We start from the raw sequence: 24,525 nt of genomic DNA, 5'->3' as shown, positions 1-24,525 counted from the left end.
TACACAAAAATGGGGCAGCCCCCCCCCCAGCTGATCAGGCCCAAACCACCATCACCCGTGGTTTGGGCCTGAATTACAAAATCAGGAATGCGAACGTGTTTCTTGTACTTTATGGCTTCTTTGATCCTGCCAGCTGCTTTGGGAGCCCAGCATTCGGACTTATCGAGCAGGATATACTGAGCAAGCAAACATACACCATTCAGTAGATGTATGTAGATTTTAAATCCAGAGTTCAAATCCTTGAGGTGAGAATTCAGGCTATCAATTTATGCCTGTAATAGCAACGCGTTCTTCCTTGCAGCAGGCAGCCCATATAAAGGTGGCTCATACTCACTCCACTCCACTCCGCCCCATTTTATTTCCTATAAAATGTCTTTAAAAGTAAGAGCAAAGAATACTATGGCAAGCAGTGTATGGCAAAGTCCACTACCTATGGCAAAGGTAGTGGACTTTGCATCAGTCCCTTTGTCATTGCCTGCTGAGGTTTAGACTTACAGCCGCTTTTCCCCTCTACAAGGGTGGGGGACCTATTAAGATGGTCTGCCCGGGTGGCTAATAGATCCAGATGGTTTCCAGAGGGCTCTAGGTGTTTTTCCGGGTGATATGGCTGGTGCTCTTGTCGAAGCCCTGGTTGTTGACCTGTGGAATGCAGAAATGGCCCTGGGCGGTTGACACGATTGCAGTGAGAGCAATGAAACAAAATAGGAGAAGGCTTGAGTGCAGGTGGAGAAAAACTCCTATTGGATGCAATCAAACTCTGGTGTGTGCCTATGGCCAGGTATACTCAAAGGCAGTGAGAGCGGCAAAAGATAAAACATTTCACTGCCTGTATTCCATCTTCCATATGCCACCCAGCAGAGCTTTTTAGGGTTGTCCGGGGCCTATTACATTCTGGCCCCAAGGACACTATGGAACCACCTGAGGCCTGCTGTAATGCATTGGCTAGGCACTTCCAAGATAAAATCTCTTGCATCCGTCGGGACTTAGACTCCAGTTTTACTGCTGGTGAATCAGGAGAAGTATCCTGAGCACAGCCTGGTCCGGTTTTCTTGGATGAGTTTCAGTTGGTACAGCTCGAGGTCATGGACAAGGTGCTTGGACAGGTTTGTGTAACCCAGCAGGGAGGGAACAGCTGGCTGGGCCAGGGAGGTGGCTAATGCCTCCATGAGAGAAGGGGTGGTCCTGGGCTGCCTGAAAGAGGTGGTGGTGAGACCACTCCTGAAGAAATCCTCCCTAGACCTGGAAAACTTTAATAATTATAGGCCGGTGGCAGACGTTCCATTCCTGCACAAGGTCCTTGAGCGGGTGGTTGCAGGCCAGCTCCAGACACTCTTGGATGAGACCGATTATCTGGATCCATTTCAGTCAGGGTTCAGGCCAGGTTTGGGCACAGAAACAGCCTCGGTCGCCCTGTATGATGAGCTGTGTTGGGAGAAAGACAGGGCGAGTGTGATCCTATTGATTTTCCTTGAACTCTCCATGGCTTTTGATACCATCAACCATGGTATCCTTCTGGGACGACTGTCTGAGCTGGAAGAGGGAGGCGCTGCATTGCAGTAGTTTTGCTCTTACTGGGAGGGCCAGCTCCAGAAGGTGGTGCTTGGGGAACCCTGCTCGGCCCCGTGGATTTTCCAGCATGGGATTCCACAGGGGTCAGCTTTGTCCCCCATGCTGTTCAAGATCTACATGAAACTGTTGAGTGCGGTCATCCGGAGATTTGGAGTCCGTTGTCATCAGTATGCTGAAGACACACAGCTCTATTTCTCCTTTTCATCTTCTTCAGGTGAGGCTGTGGATGCGCTGCATCAGTGCCTGGCTGCAGCAGTGCACTGGATGAGGGCTAACAAACTGAAGCTCAAGCCAGATACGACTGAGGGATCTCTACACCAGCCTAAAATTCTGCATTTACATTGGGGCTGCGGTTGTGATGCTGTTGATGGGTGGTTCTGCTGACCGGATGGAGGGTGTTCAATCTGTTCTGCATGGGTTGCACTCCCCCGAAGGAGCAGGTCCATAGCTCGGAGGTCCTTCTGAAACCATCTTTGTCACTTGAGGCTCAGGTGGCCCCAGTGGCATGGAGTGCCTTCTACCAATTCCAGTTGGTAGCCCAGCTACGCCCCTATCTGGACAGGGAAACCTGGCTTCAGTTGTCTATGCTCTGGTAACACCTCCAAGTTTGATTACTGCAATGTGCTCTATGTGGGGCTGCCTTTGAAGGCAGTTCAGAAGCATGCAAAATGCAGCTGCCAGACTCATAACAGGGACCAGAAGGTCTGAACGTATAAGACCAATTCTGGCCCGCTTGTGCTGGCTGCCTATATGCTTCCAAGCTCAATTCAAGGTGCTGGTTTTAACCGATGAAGCCCTACATGGCTTGGAACAGCAATACCTGATGGCACGTCTCTCCCAAAATGAACCTACCTGTACTCTACATTCAGCATCTAAGGTCCTCCTCCAGGTACCTCCTCTGAGGGAAGCTCAGAAGGTGGCAGCAAGGGAGAGGGCCTTCTTGGTGGTAGCCCCCCATCTGTGGGAAAAGCTCCCCGGCGAGGTCCGCCTGGGGCCAACATTGTTATCTTTTTGGTGCCAGGTTAAGACCCATCTCTTTTCCCAGGCATTTGGCAGCACATGGTGAGTTTTCATCAGTCCTGGATGTGTCTTTAGTCATGACTGACAGTTCAAAGTTGTTTTTAGTTATATGTTTTTTGTGTATATTGCCCATGTGCTTCCATGTAAATGGCTTTTCAACTTCGCATTTTGAATTTTAATGTTTTAACTTCTGTAAACCACCCAGAGAGCTTCGGCTATGGGGCGGTATAGAAATGTAATTCATCACCATCATCGTCTCTACTATGTTTTGGATTTCATTTCTTATATAGGGCTTGGCGGTAGTACATGTCAAAAGGATCTCAGAATTGTAGTCAATCACAAGCTGATCACGTGTGTGATGAAGCTGCAAAAATGGTTAATGTGAGTTTGGGCTGCCTTAATAGAACTGTAGATTCCAAATTGCGAAAAGTAACACTTCATTCTGCACCAGTCCAACCCCATCTGATGCACTGTGTCCAGTTCTGGGTGCCACAATTTAAGAAGGATGTAGACAAATTGGAACAGGTTCAGAGGAGGGCAACAAGGAGTGGTATGGAAAGCAAGTCCACTGGGGATGTTTAGCCTGGAGCAGAGAAGATGGAAGGGGATGTCGCAATGGAGGCTGGTGGCTGTGATGTCAGTGGGGCGGTGCATCCACCCTGGGTTTGAGTCAGAACTCTAAAGTTGCTCTGCACCTTGGAGAGCTCCTTTAGAGTTCTGACTGAAACCTGGAGCGGATTCACCGCCCCACTGACATCGGAGCCCCCAGCCTCCAGTGGGGACGTGATAGCACTCTTCAAATCTCTGAAGGGCTGTCATCACTCGGAAGAGGGCAAAGACTCGTCTTCTGCTGCCCCAAAGGGCAGGACTAGATCTAAGGGGCTTACGTTCCAGGAAGGTAGATTTTCGCCGAACCTTAGGAGAAACCTCTTGACAGCAAAAGCGGTTTGTCAAGGGAGCCAATTCCCTAGGTGGGTGGTGGGGTCTCTCTCACCAGAGGGCTTTAAGCAGAGTTTGGACAGCCATCTACGAAGGGTTTCTAGCTCTGGACTTCCCACACGGAGCAGGGGGTTGGACTGGATGACCTCCAAGAGGCCTTCCAGCTCTATGAATTTAATGTTTTTAAAGCCACCTTCATGGATTTCCCACTAGGAACGCAGGATAACACCAGCTGCACCAGGAGCAATGGAAGACGTGTCTGTATTTGCCAGGATAACTTGGCTGCTAAAATTGACAAGAAGGCACAACAAATCAGGAATGGTTCCGTGCTATGGAGAGTATGGCAGGGCCAGTTGGGACAAGTCTGGACTAGTCCTCTCCCCTGAGACAACAGCAGGTTAAAAGAATAGAATCAGACTTCAAACACTTACTGAAAAGCAAGCCCTTCACGGCTGCCTAAAGACTAAATGGGAAGGAGCCCTACACGACTCTGTGGGAATTCTACCAGCTTGGTGCCCCCACTGAAAAGGCCCGGTCTTGGCTACATGCTTCTCTTACGTACATGCACAGGCAGGATACAGAGCAGGGCAACAGATGCTGACCTCTACTTATGGGCAGGTTAAATGCGGGGGGGATGGAACTGGGGGGAGATGGAAGTGGGGGTGGGGATGGCAGACATCTCCACACAGTGGTACTTTAAGGTCATTTAGACCCTGGACATAATGGGCCCCTTTAGACAGCCATGTGTCTTGCTTTGGTTGTGAAGCATACAAGTAAGATGTCTCCTTTTCGATCAGGGTTGGATCGGAGCCCAGAGAGCCCTAAAGCAGTTCTGATTCTGAGGAAGAGTTAGAAACCGTGGGAGAGGAACCCGCGCGTGCTTCAGAGGAGCAGCCAGGGGGAGAGCCCCTCCCGGTACACATTCCTGAGAGTGATAGTGACCCTGGCAGGGAGAGGGCGGAGCAACAGCAGTTTCTGGACGCTAGGCGCCAGCACACCCTCAAGCGCAAGATGGCGGGCGCTGAGAGGTGGCGCTCAGCCCACTTGGCGCGTCGGCAACAGCGGCACCCCGATGCCCCATGGGAAAGGGGTGGACTCTCTCCTAGCTCATAAGTATAGCGGTTTCCCGCCTTCCCCTTCAAATGGAGATCAACTGATTCCTAAGGCTAGAACCCCCGAGTAGGCAGCCCTCTTAAGTCTTACTGGTAGGATCAAGCAATTAGCATCTGTACGCATCGTTAGGTTGAATGGGAACAAAGTCTTGGAAAAGAGCCCTATTGTCTGCGTGTTGATTCCGGCTACCTGAGGATTTCAGAAGGCAACAGGGAGCGACCTCCTGACACACACAACCCCTGCCATTCCATGCTTTTCAACTTCTTCCACTGATACTCTAGAGCAAAAATGAAAAAATACTGTTTGCCAACCCTGATTTAAAAGAAGGAGATCCTCTGAGCGTGCTTTTTAAATTCACTTAAATTGTAGCACCATCATGACTGCAGGAACAAAATGAGAGTGCGCTTCTGCTACCCTGATGCAAAAAAACATTTACGTTGGAATAAACACCATTTTGTTGTAGAAAAGGATAATATATTCTAAAGGTAAAAGCAATAAAGGGAGTGCCTGGCCGCCCCATTTTATTTCCTATAAAATGTCTTTAAAAGTAAGAGCAAAGAATACTATGGCAAGCAGTGTGAGCCCTGATAGGCCCCAGCACGCCCATGCTGGCTCAAACACCAGGCCTCTTTGCCACTTCCCCCATCACCTGCTGCTAATCGGGGGGGGGGGGTGTTTTAAAAATGCATTAATTAATATTCATCCATTTAAGCCATAATCCTGTTCATGTGTAGACAGTTAAAAAGTCCTACAACTCCCAGCATGCCCCTGTGTTGGAAGCCTGCAATGCCACCTTCAGTCACCAGACGGCAGAGTTTCCTGAGCAGCACATTGCTCTGTGTACAGCTGGAAGGCAGGAGACAGATGCCCCCCCTCCACTGTGGGGCAGCCCCCCTCGAGGGAATAGAGTGGGCAAACCCCTCCCAAAGGGCACTATACAGGCGCACCACATCAGGGGCCATGCCTAGGGGTGCCACAGGGCAGAGCTTCACTCAGAAAGGGTGGGCACAATCTGACCAGCTCTATTGTTGCAGAACCCAGAGTCAGAGAGACCACGGAGTGAAGGAAAAAGAGATTCTTTATTTAACGCGCGGGCTTAAGGCTGGAATCGTTTCCAAAGAGCCAGAAGCCCCGATTTACATTAGCACATTGGTTTTATAGACATTGTGACACATATGAAATGGCTCCTCCTCCCCCTCCGGCATGGGGTTGCAATTCTCAACATTTCTTCTCTTAGCACTATTGTTTATAATACAAGAACTGGGTTATAGGGTAGCCATGATAAGGAGAGAACAGAAGAGAACAGCAGAGAACAAGATATACAATTGTATGACCTTTGACAAGTTAAGGAATTCCTGTGTCTCATCAGCTTACAACAATATATTTAAGGGAGAAAGAGCTCAGCAAGAACATGAAGCATGAGACTGCATGAGGCTACTTAGTCTGACCCCCGATATGGCTGCTACATTCCCCCCTTAAATGCATAATTTTATTACAATTATAGCATTTTTGATAACCATACAAAGCTTTTTGTGACATACATATTACTTAGCCTTTTGTTGGGCTATTAGAGCGTAGAGGGCAGCAGTTTTACTAGCTGAGACATAAAACAGATTGGTTGAACAGCGCATAAGACAAGGAACGCAGAGACATAACAGAACTTTTATGAACAATACTGGTAGAATTAGGATGAACAATGCTTTTAAGCCAGCTAAGATCTGGAAGCCAAGGGGTTAACTAATTTAGCTAATTGTTTTGTCTTATTGTTTTGTTAGCTACTATATTGTGCAGCTTGTTGATCTGTTCATCTACAGCATTGCCATTATTAGTTAAGTTAAAACAACAGAGATTTTGGTGTGTCTCACAACTTAAATGATGAAGAAGGAAGAGGTAATCTATACCAGGTCTATTTTCTAGATTGCACCTCTTAGATCACGCAACTCTTTATTGAACAATGACAATGCTCGTGAGGTGGCATTTATGCTTTTGGCTAAGCTGCAAGCTAACCGGTTGATCTCCAGACTATTAGCCAAGGCTAAACCTGGAACCTTAACCAGTGACATTGCTAAGGCCAATTTTTCTGAGTCAGAATATAACTGCACATGACTATTACAATTTTTAGTTAGTTGGAGTGCTCGAGGCTGCCGTTGACGGATTTTCTCGGGCTACAGGGGAAGAATTGGCACCAGTTCAATTGGCGGCTGAGGCAACATGGGTGGTTATCAGACAAGTTGGCAGGAATGAATGACCAAGTGCGGGAATTACATGTCTAAAACCATCCATGAGGCAAAAGTATGCGGGCATCATTAAAAGATATGTTTTGAATTTTATTACAGTGGAAGGGGGCCAGGGATAGCTTTATATTTTCTGGAAAAAATTTTGACAATTAAGCATTCGTGCACACGTAGCATTTGTTTCAGCAACGATGGGGGTGCGTAGAATGAACTCTGTAGGGGGTAGGATCTTTGCAACCACGCCCCAATTAGCATTTTGGGAATAAGTTAAACTTACACCATAAACTCTTAACATGGTATCTTTTTGAATTTTTTCAGGATGTCTACGGACAGGTATTAGGCAAGAGCTAATAAGCCTGTTTGCAGGTATACCTTTTGGCAAACAAAAATGTTTTACTTTCGTGATGTTAGCCAGGTGAAGCCAGTAATTATCAGCAAATCCCTGGGACAAACTTTCTCTTTCAGGGGCTGGCCCCCCTTTTTGCACCTTATTAAGGAGACACAATGCAACACTACTAACACTACAACACGCATGTTTGATCTTCTTTGGGATCTGACCGTACGCTGGGCAGCTATTCACCTGGCAAGCTGCAGTAGGGTCTAGTCCCCTTCTTCAATTCTCCAGTTGCAGGTCTGACCGTACGCAGGGGGATAGTTTCCCGGTGTGTCCACAGTAAGGTCTAGCCTGAGTCTTCTTACTGCTTTTTCAGAATGATTTTTAAAGGATTTTCAGGATTTCTGTTTATAGTCTACTCTCTCTTTCTCGCTCTCTTGACTCGTGTCCAATGTATCTAGGGTTTAACTCTAGCTGCTTTCATAGCTGCGGGGGTGGAAAGTATGACAGTTCTGAGTTCTTTCCATCTGGGAGTCAAAGGGTTATTTTTCTCTCTTTAACTCATACTTTAACTCTTGGTTGGAAAGGATGAACTTCTGTGATGGGAATGGCTTATTTTTTTAAGACAAAGCGACGCTGGGCTTGAAGACCTTTGCTCAGTGTTTGGACTTCTTGTTTAAGGCTAACGTTTGCTTGCTCTTGATGCCACTCCAGTGTCAATCATGAAGTCAATGCCACTGCCCCTCACAGTCAATGTCACGGCCCCTCTCAAGCTGTCTCCCTCTTCGCCCATTCTGGCCCCTTTGGTTTTCTCCTTTGTGTATTTGATTTATTTTATTTGGGCATTTATGCCACTAATGTCCATCTTGTTCACAATGGGCACACTGGTTCTTTTTTAAGAATCTTCTGCCTCTGCCGGGTCTTCTTCTTTTTTCTTTCGTCTACGTCTTCTTGGGCCTCTGGGTTGAGGGAGGTGTACTGGCGATAGGCATTTGAAAGATGCTCCAAGTACGCTCTGGGGCCTCGGTGGCACCTTGCAGCACTTTAGACACTTTGGTCATATTAATTGACTTCTTTATACCTGCTTTTATGGCTTCTAACAGCAGGGTTTGATACTGGGTGAGGCGCTCTAGCCCCACTTGTGTTTTGGGATTCCAGCGGGGGGGTTACTTACAAGGAGACTTTATTGGGTAACTTACAGCACACAGGCGTACTTAATTTTTGGATCAGACAGCTTCTCTGAACCACGAGCTATTGCGCTAAATGGGTTTTATACCATACATGTTACCCATGAGGCAGCACAACACTAGCAAGCATTTTCAGCATAGGCTAGAAGTGTTTGGTTCTCAGGCACAGCTTCCTGTAAACAACTTCGCTTCCCAAAGTGCTTGATAACACTTTTATTTATTAGTATGGGAAGACAATTTTTTTTCTCTTTCTTTTGCTTTTTTTTTTCTTTGCTGATCTGCCTGTATTGCAGATCATGTTTCAAACTTTTTACATAAAACTTTCTGATCCATGCACCAGCCTTGTTTCTTTATTTGTCTTTTTCAAGTTAAACTTACTTAAACTTTTCTGCCTTACACTAGTCTCAATGACACACATTTGGGATAGGCTCTTCTTCTCCTTCTAGTTACATTTTCTTCATTTTAAAGAACTATTACATTATTGTGGCTACTTTATCCCAGGTAATAAGCTCCAGGCACAATCAGCTGCTTTTAATTTACCCTGGGGGCAACTATGGCCACGCTTCTTTTTTATAAATGTTTTTTCTTTGCCTCTTGCCTTTTCTTTCTTTTCTTTTTTTTTCTCTCTCTATCTGTCTTCTACTTTCTCTACTTGACTTTGTCTTTTCTCCTTGTCATCTATTGGGAACCACACTTAGTATCATTTGGAGTTGCAACTAACACTAATCTGCAAATATCACATATATTTTATGATATTTAAGAAATCATAAAATATACACAACAAACTTTTTCTGCAATTTAACACAATGAATGGAAAACACCTTTTGCATGGTAAGGCATGATGGAGCAGATCCAGCAATCATACTGGTCTTCTGGCTGAAAGCTCAGGGCCCATTAAAATCAAGGAACGGGCATACCCACACACGCAAAGAGTTCTAGGTCACCATTTTTGCATTGGCAACTCTATGCTGCATGAGTTCTGGCAGAAGGAAATCTAAAAGTCACAGATTAAACTCAGCCTGCTGTACACTGAGCTGACGACAAACACAGACACACGGTCCACAGCGATGAGAGTTCATCAAAAGCTTCACAGCACTGTCCATGGCAAGTCTTTGACAATTTAAAATTTTAGTTCATGTGCAGAGTGTCTCTAAAAAGCCCAGACAATGATGGAGGCAAACAGGGAAGGCTCTGGGCAATGAAGATGAGATGTTTCCAGCAAAGGCTCTCCACTTTTGCATCAGTTTAAAAAGGGAAAGTGTGGCCCTACACCCCTTCTGACAGACAAGGGCCTTTAACTTTTTAGCAAGGCTTCTGTTTAAACAGAGCGGCACAGCTCAGCTCTCCAGCCATGATGCTTTAACTTGGGCAACTCCTCTGTAAATTTTATTCTACCTCTGTCAGGTTCTCTCACAGACATTTTAAAAACTTACTCTTTTTTTTTTCTTTTCTAACCTGGTACCCGAAAGCACTGAAACACTGAGTGCTGAAACTCAGGACGCTGGGGGGTGACGGGCATCGCCTTATACTTGCATTTTTCAGGCAGCCATTAATCTTCGGGGAGGCGGTGGGGTGATTTGCAGGACTTCAAAGGCAAGCTTCTCAGTTTGTCTGTATTTGTAAATCCCAAGCTTAAAACAGGACATGATGAGGTACAGGGCAGCCAAATTCTTGCTTTGGCACGGGCAACAAATAACTCGGGTCAGCTTTCTTCGCTGGGGTCTCAAACAGGAAAACAGTCTTAATTTAAAGTTGTAACATCACTGACAGCGTCAGCCAGCCAGCTACACAGATCTCATTGTTTTTTAAGACAGTTGCTCCAATATTTTCTTCTCAATCAGGTTGGGTCTTTCAGCTTACACAGTTTATTGCAGCTTTCAGGAGCATGGCAGTAGCGTGATTTTGGCTTGGCCAGGAACATGCTGTCTGTTTTCTCGGTCTCTTTAGCACACACACTTAGGCAGTGTAACACTGGATACTCAAATCAGTGAGATTTCTTCATTGCAGGGAATCCCACGGCAAAAGCTTAATGGTTACGCTCTTCAGAAATCATATAGCTGATGGTCAGTAGCTACAGGCTCTATGCAATTCTAACACAGTTCAAAGCTAAACACGGTTACCTTGACAGAGATCTTCAACATGGTCTCTCTGCTTCATTCTGCTTTGGGACAGTCTTATGGCACACTTTTCACTCGAAGAGGGGTCTAGCCTGTGCTCTGGGGGCTGATTCTTCATCTTTATTTTCTATTTTGCCTTCATCTTCTGGGTCTTCATTTTCAGTTTCCATTTCTTAGGGATTTTATCTCAATTAGGCGAGGTGATGATGTTGCACAACTCAGAACGTTGTGGGCAATTTTCCTGCCCCCCCCCCTCAGCACACTAGGCTAACAGCTACTTCTTCGGCCTCACACTCTCACGCTCCCACGCTTTGTTAAAAGCCAGACTGTCCTGCAACATTTTTTTTTAATTAACAGCCTCAGATCTTGTTCTAGTTTTCAACTAGTTTTCAGAAACCGCAGTGACGTGTGTTTTTTTTCTTTTTACAAAAACAGCCTGGAAGACCATGAAAGATGTACGTCCCCCTTAATACACCCACACTATACTTCATCCCGTGCAATGAGGCTGGAAGGGTCTCCTCAGAGTATGGTGCAGTAGAACTGTTTGTCCTCCCAAGGCACCTGCAGCTGAAAGAAGAACGCAGAAAGACAGAAGATCTGTGATTTAACATCCCAGCTAGACAAGACACCATTCACACAACTAGCAATTGCATGGATGGCTTTCTAAAAGTAAATGGCAGGTGAAGGAGGCCTAATCTGGATCAGGACTCTGTCTGGGGGAATAGAGGCAAAGGCAACATCAGGGCCTGATCCAGTCGGACTGCCCCCTCCGAAGGCCAGTTGACATCATCTGCCCTGTGGAAAGGAAGAAGGAGTGAGGGAGATAAGAGGAGGCAAAGGGAATATCAGGACTTGTTCCAGTTTGACTGCCACCTCCCAAGAGGCAAGTAGGACCATTCCACCAGCCCTGCTGAAAGTCTGTTTCATTTTTTCCTCTTCCCTCCCCATGCCCTCTTCCTTGTGTGTCATGTCTTTTTCAGATTGTACGCCTGTGGGCAGGAACTGTCTTGTTTTACTGATTGACAGTTCTTCTATATACCTGAAGCCCTCGATAGCACTTCATGCATCTGATGAAGTGGACTATCGCCCACGGAAGCTTATGCCAGAATAAACTGGTTAGTCTTTGAGGCACTGAAAGACTTCTTGTTGTTTGATAAAGACAAGGGGATGTGTACAGGACAAGATGTCCTGGTGAAAGGACGTCATGTGAACTCAAAACCCATACCTATATCCATGGAAATTCCCCCCATATCCCACATTGAGGAAGATGGTCCAGTGACGTGCTCTGCCTTTAAGGGCGCAATTCTATGCATGTTTAGACAGAAAAAAGTCCTACAACTCCCAGCATCCCCCAGAATTCTGGGAGCTGTAGAACTTTTTTTTATGTCTGAACGTGCATAGGATGGTGCCCTAAGCCACACAAATAATGTAAAAGGAGGCATTTCACCCTCACCGGAACATTCCAGTGAGCAACCAGGGATCTGTTGATATCCTTGCAGCATCTCTGTTGAGAACAACGTTCAGCTTCTTTAGCAAGCAGATCCCAGCGGCTCCCCATTCCTACATTCCCAGTTGGATCAGCTGGGTCCAAGATGACTGGTCTGAAATGCAATATCAGAAACAGCCAGTAAGGTACAGCGATTAAAGTACTGAGCCTGGGAGACCTGGGTTCAATGCCTCAGTTAACTGTAAGGCATGCTGCACATGACCATAACAAGGAAGCTATTCTGTATCAGCCTCAGTTTTTCTGCCTGCTAAATGGGAATAGTGATGACCTAACCTTAAAAGGTAAAGGTAAAGGTGTCCCCAACCAGTCCGACTCTAGGGTGTGGTGCTCATCCTCGTTTCTAAGCTGAAGAGCCAGCGCTGTCCGAAGACGCTTCCGTGGTCATGTGGCCGGCATGACTGAACACCGAGGTGCACGGAACGCTGCTACCTTTCCCGCCGAGGCAGTGCCTATTTATCTACTTATTTATCTGCCTATTTAAAATGGAAGCAGAAAGCCCCGTTTAAAGGGCAGGATTTTAGGCTGGTGTAGAGATGCCCACAGGCTTTGTTCACATGGAGCTTTTATCCTGCTATTGAGATTGGTCCTTCACAGACGTTTGTGGGCTCTTTACACGACGCCGTGACCCTCCAGGGCATCTCCTGCACTAAATGCCCTTTGTTCCATTTTTAAATAGATAGCAGATAATGGGAATCTCTACACCACCCTAAAATCCTGCATTTAAAATGGGGCTTTCTGCTTCCGTTTTAAATGCAGGATCACAACGACCCCCTTTTTCACCCGCTTCCTTTCCCCACTCCCCTGCCCCGCTCCTTCTCCCCATATCTGAGTCTTCCAATATCTTTCATTGATCTCGCTCCTCTTCTTGCCGCTTGTCCTCTTTTCACGGAGGGAACTCAAGCGGAACACAGCGGGGTAATTTGATAGCTCATGATCTGCGATCTATTTTTAAAAGGAACGAAGGGCATTTTGTGTAGGAGACGCCCTGGAGGATCACGGCGTCATCTAAAGAGCCCGCAAACTTCTGCGAGAGCGCCATCTCCATCCCAGGATAAAAGCTCCGTGTGAAGAGAGCCCCTGTGTCTTTGAACACTGTTTTTCTATTACCGGCCCCCGTTCCCTGTGAAGGGAGCAGTGAAGGTGAAACTGGAAGAGCCACGTGCCACGATGGGAGGGGGGTGCTGACCTCTCCCTCCCCCACAACACCTTTTTCCTTGCAGCCCCAGAGTTGGAATTCTGGCAGATGCACAACCCCTGCCCCACCCCTAACCTCCCCCAGTTGTAATCAGATCACCTCCCACCACAACCACCATGTAGCCCTCCAAAAGTACCAGCTCAGAGGGCAGAGCCCTCTCTGCCACCACCTGACATCCGAGCGCAGAGCAGAGCCACCTCCACCACCCCCCGCCCCTGTTATTCAGGGTGTGGAAGGAGAGGGATGGCTTTCTCCTTCTGCCATAATGCTTGAACTTGGGGGCTTCCAAGGAAGCCGACTGGTGGTGGGAGACTCATAGAATCATGGACTCAGAAGGGACCTCAAAGGTCATCTGGTCCAGCCTCCCCCCCCCCCGACTCACAACAGACAAAAGGAAGGACTTCTTCACAGAACGCACGATCTACTCACAGGGTTTGCTGCCACCAGACATAGCAGCCGTCCCCGAGCTGGGGACAATGGGAGTTGTAGTCCCACATCTGGAGAGCACCAACTTGGGGACAGCTGCCATTTGGTGATGCCCACTTGCCTAGATGACTCGGAAAGGAGATTAGACAGTGGCAGCTGATGCTCATTGGGGCTGGTGGGGTGGAGGCAGGGCAGATACTCCATATTCTACTGAGATTGCCAGGAGGGCAGAAGGTTGTGTGCGGCCATTGGCAGCTGCATGCCGTGCATGGGGGCAAATGGAACTGGTTGTGGGGGGATTTCTCTGACACAAGTGGGTGGAGGCGGGAGGCAGAGGACCGCTGACCCATCCCCCCAAATATAGAGCCGCTCCTGGGACTGGGCCACGTCATGGAGGAAGGATATGGCTCAGTGCACCCTTCGTCTTCACTGGCAGCTGGTTACTTGCATTTCACCTGCCAGGCAGCAGCAGCAGCGGCAGCAGCAGCAGCAGAGACATCCGTTGCCCTTGCGTCCTGCTTGTGAGCTTCCGAGAGGCACCCAGCCGGCCACTGTGTGGGAAGCAGCTCCAAACGGAGCGGTGGATGCAGCAAGGCTCTTCTTCTTGCTCTTCCTGACCGCCACCCCCACCCCGCTCTTGCTTTACTCAGGTGAGGATTCAGGGCCAAGCGGTGGGAAAAGGGCTTCTAGAGACACGATGGCAGGAGTAGCAGCAACAGGGCAGGGGGGGAACAGGTCAGCCCTGCCTACCTGGGCTTCCACTCGGCATCCCCCACTCCCCACTATACACACAAATGGGGCAGCCCCCCCCCCCAGCTGATCAGGCCCTTCACCATCACCCGTGGTTTGGGCCTGAATTACAAAATCAGGAATGCGAACGTGTTTCTTGTACTTTATGGCTTCTTTGATCCTGCCAGCTGCTTTGGGAGCCCAGCATTCAAACGTATCGAGCAGGATATACTGAGCAAGCAAACATACACCATTCAGTAGATGAAACTGCATTCATTGCTGCATTCTTATGGTGGGCAAAGCCTCACGCTATTTTTCTGTTATTCCCGAAGCTGCTAGACGAAGAGGAGCCCTGCCAGAAGGACAGTTGGCAATTGTATTGCAAACGCATTTGGGAGACACAGTTCTGCAGAAAAGCTGTGGGACTGTCTGCAAAAATCAACTTTCTGTGAATGCTTTAAAAAACGATAACTATACTCTGTTCCTTATGGCCGAAATGCCTAGACAAATCTCAGGAGGGTGTGGGGGTGCCCAGAGGTCAGAAAAGCCAGACCCAGAGTTTCCCCTAGAAGCTCTTATCCCCCTCCCCAAAAGACTAGCCACGATCACTTCTGCAAACTAGGTAAAACTGCAGAATGTATTTATACAGGTCGCAGAATCCCACTTGTCTTCTTCCAGGAATGGAGCTATAATGATTCAAAATATTGATTTTTTAAAATAGTTTTGTCCCTCCCACCCTCCAGAGAGTGTAGGACAGCACAGATTGGTCACTCCTGTGAGGTGGGCTAGGCTGAGGAAGAATGATTGGCCTGAAGTCACCCAGTAAACTTTGTGATGGAATGAGGATTTGAGCCCCACTGTCACGGATTCAAATCCAAACACTGCATCACAGGGGATTCCAGCAGGTCTACCAACCATAGCAGCTGCTATACTGGTCACCCCCACACTCCAATTGCCCAGAGGCCCTAAAACGACTCAGTGTGACTGAACGATGCAACACTGACGCCGAGAGTGGCAGAACCCAGAGAAATATCAGTCAAGAAATAGAGCACAAGTCATTTTGTCTTTTCTTTATTTAGTGATGTGTTTTTCAGCTGCTAAAAAGCATCCAAACAAAATGGAGAAGCAGAGCCAAGCTCAGATAAAAGCATCAGTAGAACTCACATTTACAGTTTATTTAAGAATATTTCTACTCCGCTCTTCAGCTAACTAGGCTGCGAGCGCACAAAATAACAAGACAGCCCCTGCACTCAGGCTTACAATCGAAGGGACACCTCAGAAGGGGACAGGGAGGGGGGTGAGGAGGGAAGAGGAGAGCAAGCAAACTCAAGACACTGGTTAAAGTTTCACGATTCTTACTGTGGCCAGCTGGAAGGGAAACCATTCAAGGAGAGGTGGAGCCAAATACGGACAGTCTCTCAGCTGACTCTCAGTCAAGACGGAATGGCTGATGCTAGATTTATCTACTGCTACATGTGTAAACCAGAAGACTGGTGCTGGGCTGGGGAGGGGGGAGGGGGCAGCCTAATTTAGAAGTGGGGAGAGGGACAAGTTCAGAAAGTCTGGGAAACACTGGTCCAAGGTCAGGAGGGCGGCTAGGCTGATCCATCCACCAGATCTCAGCCCCCACGGAGGCGCAGGTTCAGGAAGATGCTGCTGTGTGGGGCGATGTTGTAGTCTGACAGCTTGTGGCCATCCTCCAGAGGTTTCCCTTCATACGTGAGCCAGAACTGTTCTGCCCGGATGTTCTCCTGCTGCTGAACCCGGGCTCTGAACTGGGTCACCAGATCTGAAGGCAGGACTTGGTACGTGCTGGTTCTGCCCTTGTCATTCTTCAGGAAGACGGTAATGGATTCTTCATTCTTGACCATTAACAGGATGGTATCCCCAGATTTCAGCCCGTATTCTGAGAGCTGCGCACCATCCCGCAGGTTGATATAGGTGTTGTTCTGGCAAGCTAGCTTCTGCTGATAAGGTGGCACCCCTGACTTCTGCCCAACAAGGATTTTGAAATCCCAGACGGTTCTGTGGGCATATGTGTCCAGGGAGTGCTGGTCTCCCGTCAGTAGCTTCACATTCAAACGCAGGGCCTGGGGGAAAAGGGAGCAAAAGAACTGGGAGTCCACATGCAGGTCGAGAGAGAGAGACGAATTTTTGCTCTAACAAGATCATGCTTTTGCATTTCTTCCAGATAAGTTGATCAGGAATGGAACATCACCATTAGTAGCATGTTCTCTTAATGTGGATGTATTAAGGTGGGGAAACCTCCAGATTTTGTTGAACTCCAACTCCCATCAGCCCCAGCCAACATAGCCAATGGTCAGGGATGACGGGAGTTGTCGCAACAATATCTGCAGATTCATCGTTTCCCCACCTCTGGATTAATCATTTAACGCTTTACAGACTGGGTGCTTCAACCGGGTGAATAAATTGCCTTCTTCTGCGAGACAGCTGGCTTCCCCAGCCTGGTGCCCTCCAGATGTCACAGAATCATAGAGCAGTAGGGCTGGAAGGGGCCTACAAGGCCATCGAGTCCAACCCCTGCTCAATGCAGGAATCCAAGTCAGAGCATCCCCGACAGGTGGCTGTCCAGCCTCGTCTTGAACGCCTCCAGTCCAGCGTGGGAGAGCCCACCACCTCCCTAGGTAATTGGTTCCATTGGTTGGACTACAATGCCTAGTACGCAGCCAGCATGATGGGAGTTGTAGTCCAATACATCCACAGGACAGCAGGTTGAAGAAGGCTGACATAGCACCCGGTCCAGGTGTCAGTCAGAACTCTTAAGGAGCTATCCAAGCACCTTGGATAGTTCCTTTAGAGGTCTGACTGGTTCTGACTGGTTCTGACTGAAACCTGGACTGGATTCACTGTCCCACTGACATCAGAGCCACTGGCCTCCGCTGAGTTCAAGATGCTCCAACAGCCACTTCTGGGGCAGGTCTAGCACAAGCTTACGTACATGGCTCTCGGATCACTTCCAGTGGCATGGCTTCACCCAGAGGACCCTGGGGATTGTAGCTGAGGGGCAGTTGCTTAGGAATCCCTACACACAGAACCGCATTTTACATCCAGAGTTCAAATCCTTGAGGTGAGAATTCAGGCTATCAGTTTATGCCTGTAATAGCAACGCGTTCTTCCTTGCAGCAGGCAGCCCATATAAAGGTGGCTCATACTCTGAAAAAGGTCAGACTGTCCCAGATCAGGTAAGCACACGGGGGTGGGGGCTCGAGAAGAGAAGTACATGTCTGCATGGGCGTGAGCTTGTGCATGTTTAGGCAGAAAAAAGTCCTGCAGTTCTCATGCTGGCTGGGGAATGCTGGGAGTTGTAGGACTTTTTTTCTGTCTAAACATGCATAGGAGTGCACCTTAAAGCACCCAGAATACTATCCTCTTCTATACGAAGGCAGCCAACAGCCTTTCCCAACCTGATGGCTCCCAGATGCGTTGGACTATGACTCCCACTATCCTGGGAGTGATGGGAGTTGTAGTCCAGCACATTTGGAGGCCACCTGGTTGGGGAATGCTGTCAACTTAGCATATCAGGGAGAACAGCAGATCTGGGTTGAGTCTGGACCAGCCTTGTCTTTGTCAGAGCCAGCTAAACCCAGCAGCAAACGGGCACAATTATTCACAGCGAAGAGGCGGCAGCTGGGATCCTTTCCGGCAAGTGGCATTCCAGGTCAGTCCCACTGCTCTGGAGCACTTTAAAAACCTCCGGGCGGCGGAGGCGGGGTGTGTGAAACGGACTAGACCATGGCTCCTCAGTTTCCCACTCCAAAGGGCTGACTGGGATAGTTTCTGAGTGGGCTTACTCGGAAGTAAACAGCCTGGCCTTCTGTTGCAAGTGGCAGTCTTACCCCTGGGGCAGAGGTCCAGGGGCGTAAACCCCCCGTTAAGCCCCTCCAAGGGTGCCCCTTTCCTTTCTTCTATACTGGCTGTGATTCACCCCTTGGGAGAGAAAGAAAGTGTGGCATTTGGAGGCAACATTACAGCGGGACGAATCCACTCCTGACTACGGGCAGCCCACTGACACGGACCCCATGGGGGTGGGAGCCCCAAATACCCGTGGAGGCTGGTGGCTGCGATGCCAGGGGGGTGGCGAATCCGCTCCGGGTTTCAGTCACAACTCCGAAGGGCCTCTCCAAGGTGCTGCAAGCTCTCCAAGGCGCTGCAAGCTCTCCAAGGCGCTGCAAGCGCTCCTTCAGAGTTCGCACTGAAACCCGGGGCGGATTCCCCGCCCCCTGGCATCGCAGCCGCCAGCCTCCGCTGGAAGAAACACCTTCGGGCATTTCGTTCCTAGCTGCACTCTACCCCCGCACACGCACACGCACCACCCACCCTCACCGGCCATGGTGACAGCACCTTTGCCCACATCATCAGACGCCCTAAGGGCCATTCCCGACATTTTACAGACGCGGAGTGCCGTAAACGGGGAAAAGGTCCCGCTCCGAGGGCAACGACTTCCCCTCCGCGCGCAGAGCGCCCAGCGCATCGAGCCCACCCTCCCGGGTGGGCAGCTTTCCACGCAGCCCCTCCGGTTGCGCCTCCGCGGCAGCGGACTCCCGCAGGCGGCTGCTTCCCCTGCCTCGAAGGGCAGAAGCGCGCCGCTTTCCAGCCGGCAAGCGCGCGCGTGATGGCGCCGGAGGACAGCCGCCCGGCTGCGCTTTTCCCTCCGATCAGCGGGCAGCCTCTCTCCGGACGCCTCCCCGCAGCCCCGCGCCGCCCCGGGCTTCCCTCACCATCTCCCCGGTTCAGCCTCGCTCGCAGCAAGCCGACGCTGGCGCCTGGCGAGCGGCGAGCGACGATCCGCAGCAAGCCGACGCTGGCGCCTGGCGACCCGACGTCCGCGCACAGCTGTCCGATCCTCGGCGAAGGCGACAACGGCCTCCTCTCCGCCGCGCTTTATACCCGCGCCACTTTCGAGATGCGGCTGGTGGGAGGCGCCCGGAGGAAACTGAAGCGGCCGCGCGCCTGGCGCGGAGTTTCCTTTTCCCGGCCGGAGAAAGCGAAAGCAGAAGGGAAAACGACACCGATCGGGGCGCGGGCGGCGCAGCGCCGGCCTCGCGGCCTCGCAGGCTTCCTCGCTGGCACGGGGCGGGGCTGGCAGCCGCGCTGAGCTGTTGCCTCAGAAGCAGCCCAGACTCGTTGTGGCACCTAAAAGACGACGACGCCGTTACTGTGGTGAAAGGTCCCGGGAGAAATCTGATCGTGATGCCGCGTTCTCCGGATCAACCGTACTCCATTGTGCCATGAAAGCTTATGCCCAGATGAATGTGGAGAGGGTTCAAGGGAGGGCAACGCGGGTGATCAGGGGGCTGGGAACAATGCCCTACGCGGAGAGCCTGAAAGAACTGGCTTTGAGAAGGGAAGACTGAGGGGAGATAGGGTAGCGCTCTTCAAGGACTTGAGAGGCCGCCCCAGAGAGGAAGGCCAGGATCTCCTCTCCATCATCCCAGAGTGCAGGACGCGGAATCATGGGCTCAAGCGACAGGAAGCCAGATTCCGGCTGAACGTCAGGAGAAACCTCCTGACTGGTAGAGCAGTACGACAATGGAACCAGTTACCCGGGGAGGCGGTGGGCTCTCCCACACTGGAGGCCTTCAAGACGGGCCTGGACAGCCACCTGCCAGGGATGCTCTGACTTGGATTCCCGCACTGAGCAGGGGGTTGGACTCGATGGCCTTGTAGGCCCCTTACAACCCTACTGTTCTATGATTCTATGATTCTAAGGTGCCACAAGACTATTCCTTGTTTTTGATTAACACAGCTACTCTCTGGAAACTGGTATAATTCCATTTCATGACATAAATATTTTGAGCCTTTAAGAGCGCAATCCCCAACCCAGCAACCTCCAGATTTCTTGGGACTACAACTCCCGTCACCCCAGTCACCATGAAAAATCAACTATATAACAAAGAAGTACCGCAAAGTTGGAGTTTTATTTTTAACATATTTATTAACTCTGAAGCAGAATTAGATTGCGACCTTAGTGTGGCAGGTAGGAGGCTTTTAAGATCTGAATTGGGCCCCTGGAACCTACTCAGATTAAAAATAAGAAAAAAAGACAGAGTTACTAAATACAGATTTAAAGTAATGTCTGCTTTTGCCCTTACTTTAGGATTCTGTGGGATACCAGTTCAGTGACTCAGTGCTGACCTCCCAACCTGCCCCCCCTCACTGTCCTTTCCATGGTTTCACAGTCCAATCCTAACCATGTTTACTCAGAAGCAAGTATGTACAATTCATTCTTTTGTAACTCAATCTGTCTACCAGTTCTTGTCATTATTTTTTTTAAAGATAGCTTGTTGACTATTGGCCTTTGAACCAATTCCACAATCCATTAAAGGTAAATAAATCTTCGTATTAGCCAGGCATCAGTACAGAAACTTTTGTGAGATACTGATTCTATTTTTATTATTATTATTATTATTATTATTATTATTATTATTTCTGACTACTTTACTTTTTAGCTAAGATTGACTCTCAAACTGGCTCATGATTACAGCCGATACAGAGGCACAATGTAATTAGGGATATGTTAGGGGGGGGGGTCATCCCCCACCCACCCCAGCAATTGATAATAAAGGTCAGGTTCTCCACTCCAGAACAAGGAGACCGAAGAAGCTGCAGATGGACTCAGGATCTGGCTGATGGTAAAGCAGTCCGTCCATCAGTCTGCAGCAGTCTCTTTGCCTCCCCACTCCACCACCACCCCACCCCAGCAATTGGGGATACAGTCCAGGTTCTGGGCTCAGAGGGAGACAGCAGAAGAAGCTATAGGGGCAAAGATGCCAACAGAAGCATGCCTTGCATTGGACTGAGAAATCCCAAATTGAAAATTCATAACTGAATTTGGAGGGTAAGCTAACAGCAGAATAAGCAGAAGCCGCTGTTTTCTGTTAGAACAGCAGCCATCAAGCCCACTATTTCCAATGTTCAGGCATCGAGTACCGTTGCTTATGTAGCCAAAATGGCACCACCCACACACAAGGAAGAGGTATCCAGGATTGAGGGAGCCCTGAGGTTGGCAGAAGTACAAAAAAATGTTTAGGAAAACACCCTAAACAGGTGGGGTGGGGCAGAGTGTTCAGTGGCAATGGATTGACTGGGGTGGGTGTGGGGGGGAATGGAAAACGGGGGGTAGCACGTAGTCGCTGGAATCCTGAACAGAATCCTGAACATTTATCGTAGCTCCCACTTGCTTCAATAATCAATAATCTGTTTCACTCCTTACTCAAGTAACACATCAGACCCAAAAGAGCCCAGGAAAAGAAGGAAGCAAGTTCTTAAGATGCAGCTCAGCTACTTCAAATTGGGCCCTGGTGACAAACCCAACAAATTGAGTTCTGTAAAATCCTTGGGGTTCCGTAGAAACTTATCGGGGGTTCCTCCTCACTGAGCAAATCAGGAATAGCAGGTGAGCTTCCCGGAACAGCCATGCGCCTGTCCACAGCCAGTCTTCCGTCACAATGCATGACCACAGGAGAGTGTTGGGCACGCTCTCAGCTCATGCGCTACAACAGTGTGCCCAGTAGGCCTGGCCTGAACTGTGCAGGCCCCACAATAAATCCCAGAATCCTCTACACTGCATCAGGGTTTCCTGGCAGGTGCGCAGCGGGTTCCTAATTCGGTTGCCAACTTTTCAACCTGCTCCTTTACTATGCCATTCAAAGCAGCTTGCAGTGCTGGCATTAATGGCACTGATCATGTTTATGTCCATGCTGTGAAGAAGGGCTTCCCTTCCTGATGTCTTCTGCCGTTAAAGGCACAGGAGCCATGTTGGTCTAATCAGTTGGCAACCATACTTCCTTAACGTGGAACGGATTCTGTGAGGGAGGTGAGACAATGAAGACAAGCTGTTCTGTGTGTGGATGACTGTGTGTGTGTGTGTGTTCCTAGCCAGCCCGTCTGTCACTACTAACGTCACTACTAATGTCACTACTAACTGTCACTACTTCCTGTTTATTACATGAGGAAAGTCAGCTGCTGGCATTTCAGAATTTGGGGGAGTTCCCCAGTGATACAGTTGGTAGCGTTGACATGGTGCCTTTGTTTCACTTTCCTTTCTATGCTGTTTCTTGGGAGTAATTCATTATGCCCAAGCAAGAACCAGAAAGGAAAGGAAAGACTTCCCCTGGCTCTAATAAAGTTCTCAACCCCAGTTCTAATGGGTGTTTGTGGAATTATTACATGCCATTCCCTCTGCTGCCCACAAATGGAAACATACGAGGAGCACGTAGGGTCAGTGTGCAGCAAAGTGCTATTATCGTGTCCTGTCCTTCATTGTTTCCCCAGCCTGCAGAGAATTAAGGGCTTAAATACCAAAGGAGTATGTGAGTGCATGGAAGTTAGTTTGTACGCAAGCACAATACGTGAGACTGTAGCATCTCTACAGGTTGCCTTCCCCAACCTGGGCCCCTGCAGATGTTCTGGACTTCGGCTCTCATCAGCTGCAGCCACCATGGCCAATGGCCAGGAATGCTGGGAGGTGTCATCCCAAACATCTGGAGGGTACCAGGTTTGGGAATGCTGGTTTATATGGCGCAGGAGTTAAGGCAGGCACATACAATTCCTTTGGTGTGAGTGGCTTTATAAGCACCTTAATGGTTGTCTTAAAGTTCAGTTTGAACTGAAGGGTTTTTCCCCTAGATGCATTCATATGTGAATTGGCATTTGGATTTTGTCTCAGGCATCAAAATGACAGCTGCCCAGTGCCATTTGGACTATCTGTTGTTTTATCATCATCATCGTCGTCGTCATCTAGATGTGAGCCCCGCAGGACCGGGACCCTATTCCTCGGCCTGGCTCTTCTCCCCCTGGCCTGGGAGGGCAGGGCCCTAACCTGACTCCAGCTATAAATGCTCTCCTGCTGCTTGAGGTGCCAGAGAGCATCCAGCTGTGAGCCCTGCAGGACCTGGACCCTGTTCCTCTGCCTGGCTTTCTGGTGGCCTGAGCATGTGCCTGGGAATGGGGGGGACTTGAGGGGGACCTTGTCTGGGGCAGCTCAGGATTTCATGGTCTCCATGACAGCCATGGGGCTGTCCCAACATATCATTGGCCCAACACATGAAGCAAGGTATACTCTAGACCTGGTTTTCCCAGCTGGACATGGAGATGGTGACCTGAAGGTAGTGGACTTTGCATCAGTCCCTTTGTCATTGCCTGCTGAGGTTTAGACTTACAGCCGCTTTTCCCCTCTACAAGGGTGGGGGACCTATTAAGATGGTCTGCCCGGGTGGCTAATAGATCCAGATGGTTTCCAGAGGGCTCTAGGTGTTTTTCCGGGTGATATGGCTGGTGCTCTTGTCGAAGCCCTGGTTGTTGACCTGTGGAATGCAGAAATGGCCCTGGGCAGTTGACACGATTGCAGTGAGAGCAATGAAACAAAATAGGAGAAGGCTTGAGTGCAGGTGGAGAAAAACTCCTATTGGATGCAATCAAACTCTGGTGTGTGCCTATGGCCAGGTATACTCAAAGGCAGTGAGAGCGGCAAAAGATAAAACATTTCACTGCCTGTATTCCATCTTCCATTTTCCACTCAGCAGAGCTTTTTAGGGTTGTCCGGGGCCTATTACATTCTGGCCCCAAGGACACTATGGAACCGCCTGAGGCCTGCTGTAATGCGTTGGCTAGGCACTTCCAAGATAAAATCTCTTGCATCCGTCGGGACTTAGACTCCAGTTTTACTGCTGGTGAATCAGGGGAAGTATCCTGAGCACAGCCTGGTCCGGTTTTCTTGGATGAGTTTCAGTTGGTACAGCTCGAGGTCATGGACAAGGTGCTTGGACAGGTTTGTGTAACCCAGCAGGGAGGGAACAGCTGGCTGGGCCAGGGAGGTGGCTAATGCCTCCATGAGAGAAGGGGTGGTCCTGGGCTGCCTGAAAGAGGTGGTGGTGAGACCACTCCTGAAGAAATCCTCCCTAGACCTGGAAAACTTTAATAATTATAGGCCGGTGGCAGACGTTCCATTCCTGCACAAGGTCCTTGAGCGGGTGGTTGCAGGCCAGCTCCAGACACTCTTGGATGAGACCGATTATCTGGATCCATTTCAGTCAGGGTTCAGGCCAGGTTTGGGCACAGAAACAGCCTCGGTCGCCCTGTATGATGAGCTGTGTTGGGAGAAAGACAGGGCGAGTGTGATCCTATTGATTTTCC

General features: G+C 49.3%; 1 protein-coding gene and 1 long non-coding RNA gene across 2 annotated transcripts; both read right to left on the bottom strand.

The window, feature by feature from the left end:
- Positions 1-8,994: 8,994 nt before the first annotated feature.
- On the bottom strand, positions 8,995-12,802 carry LOC146336275 (uncharacterized). The gene is made up of 2 exons (XR_014785719.1): positions 11,967-12,802; positions 8,995-11,080 (listed from the first exon to the last, which is right to left on the bottom strand). It is a non-coding gene; the product is annotated as an uncharacterized LOC146336275 (long non-coding RNA).
- A 2,623-nt stretch (positions 12,803-15,425) lies between these two features.
- On the bottom strand, positions 15,426-19,246 carry LOC146336274 (ubiquitin-like protein ISG15). The gene is made up of 2 exons (XM_084819549.1): positions 19,110-19,246; positions 15,426-16,460 (listed from the first exon to the last, which is right to left on the bottom strand). Exons 1-2 carry the CDS (start codon positions 19,110-19,112, stop codon positions 15,990-15,992), a joined length of 474 nt encoding a protein of 157 aa, XP_084675675.1. The 5' UTR covers positions 19,113-19,246; the 3' UTR covers positions 15,426-15,989.
- Between the last annotated feature and the right edge of the window lie 5,279 nt (positions 19,247-24,525).

This window comes from Heloderma suspectum, chromosome 13 (genome assembly GCF_057233095.1).
Source record: "Heloderma suspectum isolate Gila_16-S chromosome 13, 16-S_ref, whole genome shotgun sequence".
NCBI classification, from domain to species: Eukaryota; Metazoa; Chordata; class Lepidosauria; order Squamata; family Helodermatidae; genus Heloderma; species Heloderma suspectum.
The sequence above is the reverse complement of the archived record's forward strand: the minus strand, read 5'-3'. Positions and strand labels throughout refer to the sequence as shown.